The following is a 14,001-nucleotide window of genomic DNA, read 5'->3' on the forward strand; positions in this document are numbered from 1 at the left end:
TATTATTTTTTTTTTTTTTTTTTTTACGGGCAGTAACTAGTATATAAAGATGAGAGGAGGAAAAGAAGATCACAAAATCAAACAAAGAATTCTCTGGTTTTCAATTTTGAGTATCATTTCATTCTTTGAGCATTTCCTCAGATTTGCCAACTCGGATTTTGTCTGGGTGAGAGTACAAAACAAAAGTCACTCCAATTGCAATGCTTAAGCAATGCATGGTTGAAGAAAATTACCAGCCACAAATACCATCCCTCCCCCTCCCTCCCCATGAATAAACACATCCTCACCAACTTTCCTCCCTTTTCTAACACATCTACATGTTACTAAAACTCTCATCATGTATGTATATGTATATGTATATGTATGCATGTATGTTCCCAAAATACAGCCAAAACGGTACACGATAGCGCAAAAATTTTAGGGCCACCTTACTCACCATTCGCCTGCGGTGTGCAGTGCAGTATCAAGTTTCGTTCAAATTGGGCAACGAAAAAAATTTAAAAAAATATACCATCAGAGATGGGGAATCCCCCGCCATTGAATGAAAAAGGTCATACATATTCCAGATAATGAGGGAGGTGAATTGGAAACAAGGCACCATTTGGTCATCATCTCAAAAAAGTTCCCCAGGGGTGAGGAACATAGTAACCAAAAATAATTGAAATCAGATAAGTGGTTTTCCATTTATTACAAAAAACATTTTTTAAAGATGGCCACCCCAGTCGGCCATCTTGGATTCGGCCACACCCAAAATCAATAGGGTTCTTCCTTATCAGGTGGTACATGTGTGACCCAAATTTCAAATCGATATGGCGAAAAAACATTTTTTTGAAGATGGCCGCCCCAGTCGGCCATCTTGGATCCGGCCACGCCCAAATCAATAGGGTTCTTCCTTTTCAGGTGGTACATGTGTGACCCAAATTTCAAATCAATATGGCAAACAGTTTATGAGTTATCGCACTCACAGCTATAAATGTTGACGCCCGGACGGACGGACAGCCGGACGACCTGGGTGACAACAATATCCCCCTTCCGCCACGCGGCGGGGGATAAAAAAAAAATCAATTCCCGATTCAGTCAAGAACTCTTCGGGAGAATTTGATCAATGCAAACAACCTCAGCGGTATAGTTCGCTGGAGCTATCTTTTTTTTCTTGAAATGATTTTTTTTTTTTCATCAACCGCTGTCACAACGGGAACCCAACAGGTTCACGGGTCATCTCGTTCTTACTAACTCTCCTACCCTTTCGAATTGGTATTTTCTCCCTTAATTCTATCACCCACCTATTCCCTACATATAATATGCAGTTCTATAGTTCCTAATACAGTATCACAAGACTTACCGGTGCCCTCGTGAACCTTCTGCTTTGCGATGGCCTTCATCAACGTTCCTCTGAGAAGCCATCAGACGTGTGCCTCCATCATTTGCAGCTACCCTCATGGAGTTGAGAAGGCGTGCCAAATTGTCCTTTGAGTCGCTGCTCGACCTTGCAGCATTATTTGAACCAGCAAAGCTTTCTGGAACCCAAATGACAAACATGAAAACACATAAGTAATCAAAGTGCCAAAAGGGCCCTGCACTGGAGACACCAAAGTTCTAGGCGACAGAAAGGAGAAAGAGTGCTCGTGGATTGGATATGGCAGAGTACCATGCAAAATACACCATCGTCGATTAATAATTTCTCACGCTCTTACGAGTCTGATCTCAACTGTGATTAAACCAAACAATTATAATAACCTGAATATTTGCTACAACGAATACACTATTAAATCCAGGCATAAACAACTCTCTTGTTCCACACATAATGAACCAAACATAATTACTTCAGCTTCTTTGCCAATTTCAGTGGAAAATAATTAATAGGGTGTTAGGAATTCTTCACTTTCGTTAAAAAAAAAAAAAGGAAAAAACTTTTAAGAGCTAAAATTTAAATACCTCGAAGTGCTCAAGACTCTTCGCAAGCGCTCTGCAATATTCGCACCGTCACTGAATACTGTATAAGCCATCAACTTGGACAAAGATCAGGGCTCACTCACCTGCGATAGCCCCGCATTGTTCTGCGGTCACTTCGGCATAGATAAATAAAAACGTATGTATTAAAAAATGAAATGTTTCGTGAACATCATGGCAGGACAGCCGAGAGCTATGCACACTCGCTCCAAGCTCTCCAGCCTGGGTATGAATCCCGACCCAGCTATAAACTGTCGGCCTGGTGTTTCACAGGCAGGGAGATTCATCAATGTGAGGTCAGGTCAGATGTGGGAGCATGCGCCAGAGCAGCACGTCGCTGCGTCCACTTTCCACCAGTACTCCAGGGACCTCCGTCTGGCCTTCCCCCAGGCAGATGCCTGACCCATCCCCATCTCCTTGAGATCCTGATCAACTTGCTGCAACCACGAGGCACGTGGTCGGGCCCATTGGCCTCCTCCACTCATGAGGCTCCCTCGCTGAGAGAATCTGGTAAGCAGAATCAGGGTCAGGAAAATGAGCCACATATCTATCCAGCCACAGCTGGTGCTCATAGACTATGAAGGAAACAAATCTTATTTGAGTCTCTCGCAGCAACCGTTCATTGGACACAAAGTCTGACCAGTGATCGCCAATAACTCTCAGAAGAGACCTGGTACCAAAGGAATAAAGTCTCCATCTCAGATCCCTGGTCGGGTCCAAGTCTCACATCCCAAGAGCAAGACTGGAAGCACCAAGGACCTGAAGACATGGACTTTCATCCTCACGCACAGGTACCGACAGCACCACACCCCATGATCCAGTGAGAATCCATGACTCCCCAGGCCCGACCCAGACGTCTATTGTCCTCTGGCTCATAGCCAGCAGAGACATGAATATCACTGCCAAGGAAAGTGAATCTCTCTGTGACCTCAACAACCTCACCACAAACAGGCACAGACAGGACAGCAGCATCCAAGAAATCATAACAAGCCTGGATCTTAGTTTTGACCCCGGAAACCCATAATCAAAGTGGCTCCGACTCCTCATTCAGCACCTCAAGGGCCCCCAAAAGGATATCACAACTCTCCGCAAAGATGACTGCATCATCTGCGAAATGAAGGTCAGAGATCTTGACATTGCGAAACGATGCATCACAGCTTGATCTCAGAGATATCCTCCCCAGAACCTAGTCCATACAAGTGCTGAAAAGTGTGGGGGCCAGTACACACCCCTGAAGAGCTCCAGTAACAACTGTAAGTAAGTCAGAGATGGTATCACCAAATCTCACAGCACTCTCCGTTCGAGGATTGCTCAGACATCAGATTGATCAGTTTTGGTGGCATCACACGAAGACCAACAATCCTCCAGAGGGCATCCCGATTCACTGAATCGAACACTTTGCAGATATCAACATAGGCTGCAAGCAGCCCCTGCCGAAACTCTCGTCTGCGTTTGGTGAGGACCCGAAGAGCAAGGATACGGTCAATCGTTCGCCTCTGGTGTAAAGCCTGACTGCTCTGGTGCTGGAGTGCAAGCAGATGATGGCGAACCCTATCAAGAATTATTTGAGCAAAGACCTTGCCTGGCACCGAGAGCATCACCCCTTGGTAGTTGTTGCAGTCCTGATCACCCTTCCCTTTCCAGAGAAGGACAACAAGGCCTCTCTTCCAGTCAGTTGGGATGATGCCTGTGTACCAGGCAGAGCACAGAACTGCATGCAATGACACGAGTACAGCATTTCCACCAGCCTTGAGAAGTTTGATGCCTGGTATTGGCTTAATGGTTAGGGTGGTGGGCTTGGGATCCTTGGATCCCGAGTTCAAATCCCACTTGGCTGTTGAATTAATACCAGGTGGGGTTGACTTTGCCTGTCATCCTTCCGAGGTTGGCAAAATGAGTGCCAGCATGCTGGTGTACTGTGTCGGAGTGGCAACCCATCCAGGATTGTGTCCAATAGCCAAGGAGATTGCTTTTTTTTTTTTTTTTTTTTTTTTTTTTGTATACCTTGGTCGAGGCTCGTATGAGAGCTAACACACAACTCACAGCAAGGAGGCATGAGACAAGAGGGGCGGGAGTGGAAGGGACAAAACAGTGGGGAACAGACACATTAGGTGAACTGTGGAAGGGAGAGGGATGGGGATGGGACGGGGAACATGGCGAAGAGAAGATGGACATTTCAGGGACTTTCAGGAAGGAAAGTAGGAGAAATGAAGGAAGTGGGCTTGGGTGGATTATCGGGGGTAGAAAAGATCGAGGATTTGGATGGGGGAAGATAAGAGGTGGTGGTGAACAGCTGTTTTGAAAGCCTGGAGGGAAGAATGGGAAAGAATAGAGTGAGGAAGTTTATTCCAAAGGCGGGAAAAAAGAGGAATGAAAGAGTGAAGATGAGCAGTGATTCGTGATTTTGGTAGTTTTACCAGAAGGGGGTTGTTGGCGGACCTTGAGCGCCCTGTGGAAATGTGGTGGGGACAAATCGCAGAGAGAGCAGGGGGGGCAAGGCTGGAGAGGAGTCGGTAGAAGACAGAAAGACCACCGACCAACCTGCGGTGATTGAGTGAGAGGCCCAAAGACTCAGCTTCATTGCGGGAGATGCCAATGATCTTAAATGCCCTGGTTTCGACAGCGTGAAGTCGAGAAAGGTGGGAGGCAGGAGCACCAGCCCAGAGGGGAGAGCAGTACTCCATCAGGCTACGGACAAAAGCTTTGTAAGTGGTCAGGAGCTCAAGAGGGCCGAGGAAGGACTTTGCACGACGGAGGATTCCCAGTCGGCGACTGGCTTTTGAGGCGAGGTTGGAAATGTGACTTTCCCAGGAAAGGTCATGGCAGATAGTGAGACCTAGAAGCTTGAAAGAAAAGACTTCTTCCAGAGGATTGTTGAGAAAGTGGATGGGGGGGTTTTGTAAACGGTCCTTTCGAAGAGACATAGTGAGAGTGTGAGATTTGTCTGGATTGAAAGACATGTTCCACGTGTTGGACCAGTTTGTGATTTTATCCAGATCTGCAGTGAGTGAAGAAGCTGCTGCTTGCCGGTCTGAGGGATGACAGATGGTACGGCAGAGGGTGGAGTCGTCGGCAAAGAGAAATAGAGGATTTTCCAGAGAGTCCGAGAGCTTTGGCAGCACCAACGCTCTGCACAGAGTATGGTTCCAATGGATGGATAGAAGAAGTTCAGCATGGATGCCATAGATTCCAGGAGCTTTACCGCATTTCAATAAGTTCACCGCAGCCTGGGTTTCCACAAAAGAAGGTGGATCACAGTTGATTGGATGGTTAGCAATAGGGATAGTAACACCCCTGACATCCAACTCAACAGCTGGTGGGTCAGCCTGGTACAGCCAGTAAAAGTAACCGCCCCAGCAGCCCTTCACTTCGGACTCCTCTGTCAAGAGCCCACCACCCTCCTCCTCTCCAACTGCAGTACACCAAGTGATGGGCTTGGAGGGATTAAATGCGTGAATTCCCCTGTAAGCAGGACGAGAATCACTTGACCACAGGTGATGCTCTACCTCCTCACAGACACCTCGCACATAGGCCTCCCCATCCACCCTTAGCACATGCACAGTTTTACGCCTCAACTCCCTGAACAGCTCAGCTCTGCCATTAAGACTGGCCTTGTGACTCTGCTCAATGATATCCAGTGTCCCTTGAGACAAAATTCTTCACCCTACAGTGAGTTCCAAGACATCCACCGGCAATATCAAGGACGGTGGTCTTGAAGGCACTCCACAACTCTTCAGGATCCCCTAAAGCACACAGACCCCCCAAATCCCCGCTCAGCCTGTTCACAAACTCCTCAGTTACCCTCTCTCCTTGAGCTTGCCAACATCCAACCTCGACTGGGATGGTACCATTCTCCCAGATTTCAGCTGCAACAAGAAGCCTGTGGTCGGTATTGAGGAACTGAGCACTCCGGTGGACAATGCAGTTGTGGATCATCCTCCATCGACCATCAACAAGCACATGGTCAATCTCCTTTGCCACACCAACAGCGTTGGAATAACAAGTCCAGAGATGAGCCTGTGGGCACAAACCATGAACCAGCCACCTTAAATCCACAACTTCTTGCAAAGTCAAGGAACATAGTGCTATTCTGGTTCACAGTTCCAGACCTATGGGGACCAACACATGTCTCATAACCATCCCCATCAGTGCCAGTCGATGCACTGAAATCCCCCAAGACTAGAAGAGTATCCCGCCTGGGGCAATGATCAACCACAGACTCGAGCGCGGCATAGAATGCGTCCTTCACGGTGAGATCACTCGCCTCAGTCGGAGCATATACAGAAACCAGCGAAACGACACCCAAGGAGTGATGAATGCTTTGTTTAATAATATGCTTATTGACCAGTGGTACCTCAATTATCATTGAAGTCAGCATATTGGACACAGCTTCAGCAACTCCTTGAGCATGGGAACCATCAGAGCAACCAGACCAGTGGTATGTGTAACCACCCACCATGATCTTGCCACTATCCAGTCTCCGAACCTCAGAGTGCTGCAATACCAATGTTAAAACGCTTGAGCTCAGATAACAGAGACAGGTGATCATCCTCTCTTAGGGATAGGACATTCCAGGCACCCACCCAAAAGGACTGCCTCAGATTAACCCAAGGAGACTGCCATCTGGTGGACGACACCTCAGCATCACTCTGCTGCACACCAACACAATCAAAACTAGGATGTTTACCCTGTGCTTTTCTTCCTATCATCAAGGAATGGGGGTCCTGAAGGCATTGCCCCAATCCCATCATCTGGTGAGCTACCCTGCGAAGGGCAGCGGCAGAGGAGGTACTCCCTCGGAGTGAGTTTTCAGTTTTCTTTGAAATTGTGAATTTTGTGGAATGATGCGTTTTATGGTGGCAGAGTGAAAATCCTGCCACCAACCTCCAAAAAAAAGTAACCCAACTGCAGGAGGACGTCCGCAGACACAGTTGAGCAATAGATATGGATGGCTGTTGGTGCACACGTTGCTCCTCCATCCTTTCACAGGTTTTGTTATTAATCCTGCTGGGTGTCCATATCCAAACACACTCCTCACCAGGAAACCTGTTTGGGGAGATGGTTTAGTCGACAACAACCCGACCATGAAACAGGTTAGTACAGGTTTACATGGTACCTGTAGCAAGTCACAGATCTAATCTCGCCTGACTTGACACTGTCATCAATGTGTGCCATTAAACTGGACGTCTCATCTGCCGGAATCCCTCTCCCTCTGTCTGTCTCTTTGTCCCCGAACGTATCTGGATGGTGGTTCTGCCCGGATGATCGTTATCTCCATACGTATTTGGAAGGTAGTTCGCTCCACGTGTATCTGAACAGTGGTTATGTCAATACATGACTGGATGGTGGTCATTTCTGGATGGACCTTCCACTCACTGACTTACCTTGCCCTCCTCATGCTGCCTTCCCCTCCCTCACACTTCTTTCCCCTATCCTCACACTGCCAAACTCGATTACAAAACTCCACTCCACCTGAAGCAGCGAAGCTTCATCGTCATAGTTTCGCCATCCATGTTGTTTCCCTGGTGTTGGTTTCACTTTTCTGCTTTTGTGAAGTGAATCCGGATCTGTCCACAACTTTATGAGATATCATGTGATATATTAGTTTTGCCCTATCGCTCAAAGTTGAAGAATCACTTCAATAATTCTCGTCGTCGGATCCGGATTCGGATCTTCACCAAAATATAATCAGTTCATCCTTGTCATACACCCAACCTGTCCACAATTTCATCTAGATTCGTCCACAACTTTTTGAGATAACCTGCACACAAACAAACAAACAAGACAGAAATGGGTGAAAACATAACCTCCTTCACCTTTGGGGACGGAGGTAAAAAAAATGTCATGGGTCAGGGTCAGGTGTCCAATCAAAACTGGGTTGCATCAAAATGGGGCGTCTTGGTACCTGGACATCACTGCCAGCAGTTATAAAGTGGCAGTTCTAATTATGTCTATTATTAATTACGTAACACACCAGTACACCACACGAAAGCAGTCCTGGTGAGGATCTGCAATCTCAGAGTGTTCTTTTTCTTGTTCTCATTATGGCATCCTCGACTCATGTACAGTGGCCTGCAAAAGTATTCACACACCCCTCTCCAAAGTGTTCACATTTTGATGCCACCTGAGCTTATTTCATATCAAAAACTTAACATATAGAGTCGTCACAAACTACTCCAAAGTGACAAAGCAAGAAAAATGCAGATAAAATGTGAATGAGGTAGATTAACAGAGAAAAATCAGATGATTCTCAGTTGCATAAGTCTTCAAATTCTTTATCCAATTCACCATCAATCACTTCAGGAGAAAATTATTTGTTTGAAACATTACAAATAAGTGCAATAGGTTTCACCTGTATGTAATCAGTGGTTTAACTTAAAAATTAAGCTCTCCCACATATCTAAAGAGTTCTAAGGTGCAACTCACTTGGTCAGCCAACAAGGCAAATATGAAGACCAAGGACCTTTCCAAAGAAGTCAGACATAAAGTGGTGGAGAAGCACCATTCAGGAGAGGGTTATAACAAGATTTCAAAGTCACTCTTTGTCTCTGAGTACGGTGAAATCCATCATTAATAAGTGGAAGACGTATCATACCACCCAGACTCCACTCAGATCAGGTCGCCCATCCAAACTCAGCAGTCAGGCAACCATAAACTGGTTCGGGACGTCATGGGAAACAAACAATGACTATGAATGATGTGCAAGGCTCTGTGTTGGAGATGGGGGTCAATGTTCATCAATCACCAATATCCTGTTCCCTTCACAAAGATGGCGTCATTGAAGAGGTGGCAAGAGAGAAGCCATCACTGAAAAAGATGCATATAAAATCTCGTGTGGAGTTTGCGAAAAAGCATCTTAATGATACTGCAGGCATGTGGCGAAATGTTTTGTTGTCAAATGAGACTAAAATTGAACTTTTTGGTCTCAATTCAAAGCATTACATCTGGCACAAACCTAACACTGCACACCACCCAGTCAACACCATCACGACTGTCAAGCATGGTGGTGGCAGCATCATGTTATGGGGCTGTTTTTCCATCAGCAGGGACTGGCAAGCTTGTCAGGATAGAAGGGACAATGAACGGTGCAAAGTTCAGGAGAATCCTTGATGAAAACCTGCCTGAGTCAGCCATGGAATCTGAAACTAGGTAGGAGAAGGACAAAACTAAAGCCACACTGGAGTGGCTGAATAATAAGAAAATAAATGTTATTGAGTGGCTCAGTCAAAGTCCTGACTTGAACCCAATTTAACATTTATGGCGAGACTTAAAAATTGCAGTCCACCGACGATCCCCATCAAACTTGGCAGAACGAGAGCAATTTTCACATGAAGAATGAGCAAAGATTTCACCATCTCACTGCGCAAAGCTGGTAGAGACCTACCCCAAAACACTCACAGCAGTCATTGATGTAAAAGGTTCTTCCACCAAGTACTGACCCTAGGGACTGAATACTTTTGCAATCAGTGCAAATTCTGATTTGTACATGTTTTTTCACAGGTAGTCCTGACGTGTAACCTCCTTCAACTATAACAGTGTTTCATTTGATCTCTTCAGTTATTCATTAAAAAGTTCATTTGGGAAAAATTGTTTCAACATAATTCCCAATTCATATAAATGTGACATTATTGATATGGGTGAATACTTTTGCAGGTCACCGTACATCGTTTCAATCTCCTCATTTCAGGCTTTCAAATGTGTTGCCCATCACGACCTCGTCCGTTCATCCATGATCTCTTCTACATATGCCGATTCGTTCCTATTCGGTTCCTCTAGGAACCATTGGTACTCGACATTGTTGTTCTTCCTTTCCTCATTATGTATGCCCAAATCTCATATTGGTGAGAATTGTAGAAATGTAAAACAAGGATTACAAGAACATAGTCAGGCAAATTAGCTGGGCAGGATGATCCAATCGGCATTCGTATGACACCGTGTACAATCTGAACACAAATTTGATCTTGGTGGGACTTGTGTTCTTGCTACCAACACCCAAAACCATCAGATATTGGTTCTCAAGGTGTGGCAAACTAACCTCCAAAATCTAATCAGCTTATTATTGTCACCGAACCAACTCGTCCACCAAGTTTAGTCAAAATCCGTCCACAACATTTTGAGATATCGTGATATATTGTTGTAGGCCGGGGTTCGGTGGCGATAAACGACCACTAGGTGGAGCAGTAGAGCCGTCTCCCACCGAACACCCAGAATTTAGGTCGTGACTCTCGGATAAGTCCGAAAGGTCACAGGTCCCTTAACGGACCGTGGTCGCCAATATTTTGACGGCGTGGGGTAGGGTCAATTGCCTAATTTCAATATACCTAAATACCCACGTCGTCTAACTACCGGGGAAAACCACACCCTCGACCGACTTTGTCCGAACTGAGTCGCTATCACCGACTCGGATCTGGCGTAACCGAGCGGAAGTTACCAAAGCCGTGCCAGACCAAATGAACAATTTACGGCACGAACGGCCCTCACCAATTCTCAATACGCACCATGCTAGCCCAATGGGATAAAGCACAGAAAACGAGCTGGAACATTTAACACGAGGGTTTATTTATAAAGAATAATCGGGGTGGGGAGACACAGAGCAGAGTTATCCGAATATACAGGCAATTTACAATGTACAAAGAAAAAGCACTTAACAATTCCACTTGCAGGATGGCGCCGCACCGCACCACGTGACACACACACACACACACACACACACACACACACACACACACACACACACACACACACACACACACACACACACACACACACACACACACACACACACACACACACACACGACCCCGTGGGTCTATTTTCGGTCCTCAGCCCAGGAGAGAAAGGCAAGCTGGAGACCAGAGCCCAGCCGGGTACCTCCCCGCCTTGTGCGGTTTCACCGGAACCCCCACTTGTGGAGCTCGGAGTCCGTGGACAGGAACGGGGATCCCAGCTTGAGTGCTCCAACGCAAACCACCACGGTGGGACTCAAACCCACGACCCAGAGTCCACGGGCCCACGACCTGGCTGCTCGGTCACCAGACTTGCCCTCCTCTCCAATGGACCGCAGACCAAGCCAATCGCCACAATGACTGCTCACCACTCGACCTATTTCTCGGCGTTTTTTTTTGGCTTCCCATTGGCTGGGGCGCACGTGCGATGCTCGCCCTTGGCTCGTTGGGCAGAGGAAACATTCCATGCCTTTTTTTGGAGCGGGGCTCCGATCAGAGACGATGGAAGCCCCGCCCATGTCTGTGCTCGGCACGCATGAGCGTGAGGAAGGCCAACGGTGGCAGGAGCGAAGGAGGGATGTTGTTGTTGTAGTTGAAGTATAAAAACCAAACTAAAAAAAATAATAACTCGTAGCACACACACGAAATTCCCATTAGACAGAAGGAGGGATTGTAACTATAAACACATACTTATCAAAATAACTAAGCTTCGGGACTGCTGTCTGTCTGTGTGCACAAGGCTTCCAAATTCGTGACAATATATCGTTTTTGGCCCTATCTCTCACTGGTGAAGAATCACTATAAAAATCTCGTTGCCAGATTCGGATCTTCAACCAAATCTCATCAATTCGTCATGGTCACACACCCAACCTGTCCACCAAGTTTCGTTCGAACCTGTGCATCACTTTTTGAGATACCTGCTCACAGAGAAACACACAGACAGACAGACAGACAGACGGGTGAAAACATAACCTCCGCCACCTCAGGTAGCGCAGGTAACCAACCCAAAAACCATGCCAAGTCCTTCAAAGAGCCATTCATGATTTTGATGCAAATACTTTAAAATAAGTTACGATATTGAATGACGTCTGACAATATATATTGACAGTACCGTATAATGTTAATGTGAAATATTATTTTGGATATGTGATGCTGGTGGATGAAAACAGACATGTTGTTTTATTTTATATTAAAAGGTTAACATGTAATTAGGTAAGATAACCTGCATCACCAGGGTTATCCGAGTTGTGGCCCGACCTGCGCCGTCCAACGGTGTTGCGTGCGCTCCTTGGTTGCTCGACGGGCCCCCTGGTCGCCCCGCTTGATGCTCCTCGCCGTGTCCCGTGGAAAGTGCCAAAGCACCACGCGCACAGACAGCCGACCTGTCAGGGTCACGTGACGAAGGGTTCACAATGAATTCAAACGCTCTTCAGATTTAATAATGTAGTAAATGTATGACGCTTCACAACTGGCTACACATCTGCGCTCGTTTAACCTCTTAAATACCCACCTCGCCCTTTGCTTCACAGACCGACTGCAACACAAAATCAACACCGGCACAGCCATCATTAAACGGGTATAAAATTATAAAGTAAATTTTCTCATTTGAATTGTGTAGTTTTGGGTTCTTGTGTTTAATGAAATCTATACACCGCCACGCGTCTTACTTTCCACTTTCAAAGTAATATTTACAAAAAGCAGCGAGACGTGTCGAGAGGGAAACATTACAAGCCGAGTTGAACTATACACCAATATATCTTCTTCTTCTTCTTCTTCTTCTTCTTCTTCTTCTTCTTCTTCTTCTTCTTCTTCTTCTTCTTCTTCTTCTTCTTCTTCTTCTTCTTCTTCTTCTTCTTCTTCTTCCTTAAGGTTTTAAAGACGTTTTCATAGCCATGAGGTTCTAGATACGCCACTCACGTAAACATTTTGTGGAAGAAGGGAGACTTTATATATTGCTAGACCGATTTCTATAATAAATTTCAACAAGGATTTTCAGGGTCGAGGGGTGCTTTTGCCTTGATCAGCACAGCGTTTCCGGTACACCTGACCAGGTGATCTCCCCATCTCGTAAATAGGAGTTGAGAGCAAAATGTGTGAGTCTGAGCCTGTGGAGGATTACCTGGTCTCTTCAGGAGAGTCGGAGAAACGAGACGGAGGATTCAACCAAAGGGTGCACCTTATAGCACCATCCCCTCTTAATGGAGGTCTCCCGCTGAAATTGCCATTTTTGTCTGTCTGTCTGTCTGTCTGTCTGTCTCCCTGTCTCCCTGTCTCCCTGTCTCCCTGTCTTCGAAAGGTCACAATTTTAAACCGATCTTCACGAAACTTCACCACATGGTGGAGTTTGGCATAACCAAGAAGCCTATTGTTTTTTGAGGTCAAAAGGTCAAAGGTCAGCAAACTTCTCAAATTTATGAAATCCTCAATTTTCATCCGATTGACAAGAAATTTGAACAGGATTTTCATATCGGCTTAATAAATTCAACCAGCAATTATTTTTGAGGTCAAAATTGGCCAAAAGGTCAACATAGGCACAAGGTCAACAACTAAGGTGGTGTTTATAAAAAAAATCCTCAATTTTCATCCAATTGACTTGAAATTTGAAGACAATTTACATTTCATGTCACTGAATTCAACGAGCCAATTATTTTTGAGGCCAACATCGACCAAAAGGTCAACATAGGCCAAAAGTCAACAATTTAAGAAATATTTCTAAAGTCCTCAATTTTCATGCGATTGACTTGAAATTTGAACAGGATTTGCATATCAGATCACTGAATTCAACCAGCCAATTATTTTTGAGGTCAAATTTGTTTTATTGATTTTGCAAGTATCGTGCTCTGCACGACACCTTCGTCTCATTTGTTGGGTGGTCGCTAGACGACACTTAGTCTCAGGTTTTCCGTCTGTCTATGTCCGTCTGTTTGTTTGTATGTAATGGACAGCTCTGGAGGCCAGAGGAGTCAACCGATTTTGATGAAACTTGACTGGTAGGTTCATACCAGGATCTAGTTGTATGCTTTTGAGCACCGTTGCTATGGACGCCACCGTTGCCTAGCAACGGGACTTTGAAATTTTTGAAAAAATCCGAAAAATATTTATATATTTTTTTTTTTTGGAAAATCAAAAATCGGCTTCCGCGCTTTTATGCACACTATAATCAAACTCTTTGTCAAAAATTTTCAGCCCGATCCGTCAAAAACTGTATGACTTGTATGCAATTATATAGCGACCACCCATGTCGCCTCCCGGCTTGTTTGTCTGTCTGTGTGCAGGATATCTCAAAATGTTATGGACGGTTCCGAATGACATTCGGTGGGCAAGT

The 14,001-nt window shown here is 45.5% G+C and overlaps 1 protein-coding gene across 1 annotated transcript in view; it reads right to left on the bottom strand.

Moving 5' to 3' along the window:
* The window catches only part of MRPS31 (mitochondrial ribosomal protein S31), a 36,469-nt gene extending 24,131 nt beyond the window's left edge, over positions 1 to 12,338 (bottom strand). Inside the window, exons 1-3 of the mRNA XM_085873849.1 lie at positions 12,187 to 12,338; positions 11,934 to 12,058; positions 1,343 to 1,517 (exon numbers count right to left, since the gene is read on the bottom strand). Of these exons, the coding sequence (XP_085729975.1) occupies positions 1,343 to 1,517; positions 11,934 to 12,058; positions 12,187 to 12,245 (359 nt within the window). The 5' untranslated portion in view covers positions 12,246 to 12,338. The remainder of the gene's footprint in view (positions 1 to 1,342; positions 1,518 to 11,933; positions 12,059 to 12,186) is intronic.
* Between the last annotated feature and the right edge of the window lie 1,663 nt (positions 12,339 to 14,001).

The sequence above is a fragment of the Eptatretus burgeri genome, chromosome 3 (assembly GCF_056783735.1).
Source record: "Eptatretus burgeri isolate ZD-2024b chromosome 3, Ebu_testis_v1, whole genome shotgun sequence".
Classification (NCBI taxonomy): domain Eukaryota; kingdom Metazoa; phylum Chordata; class Myxini; order Myxiniformes; family Myxinidae; genus Eptatretus; species Eptatretus burgeri.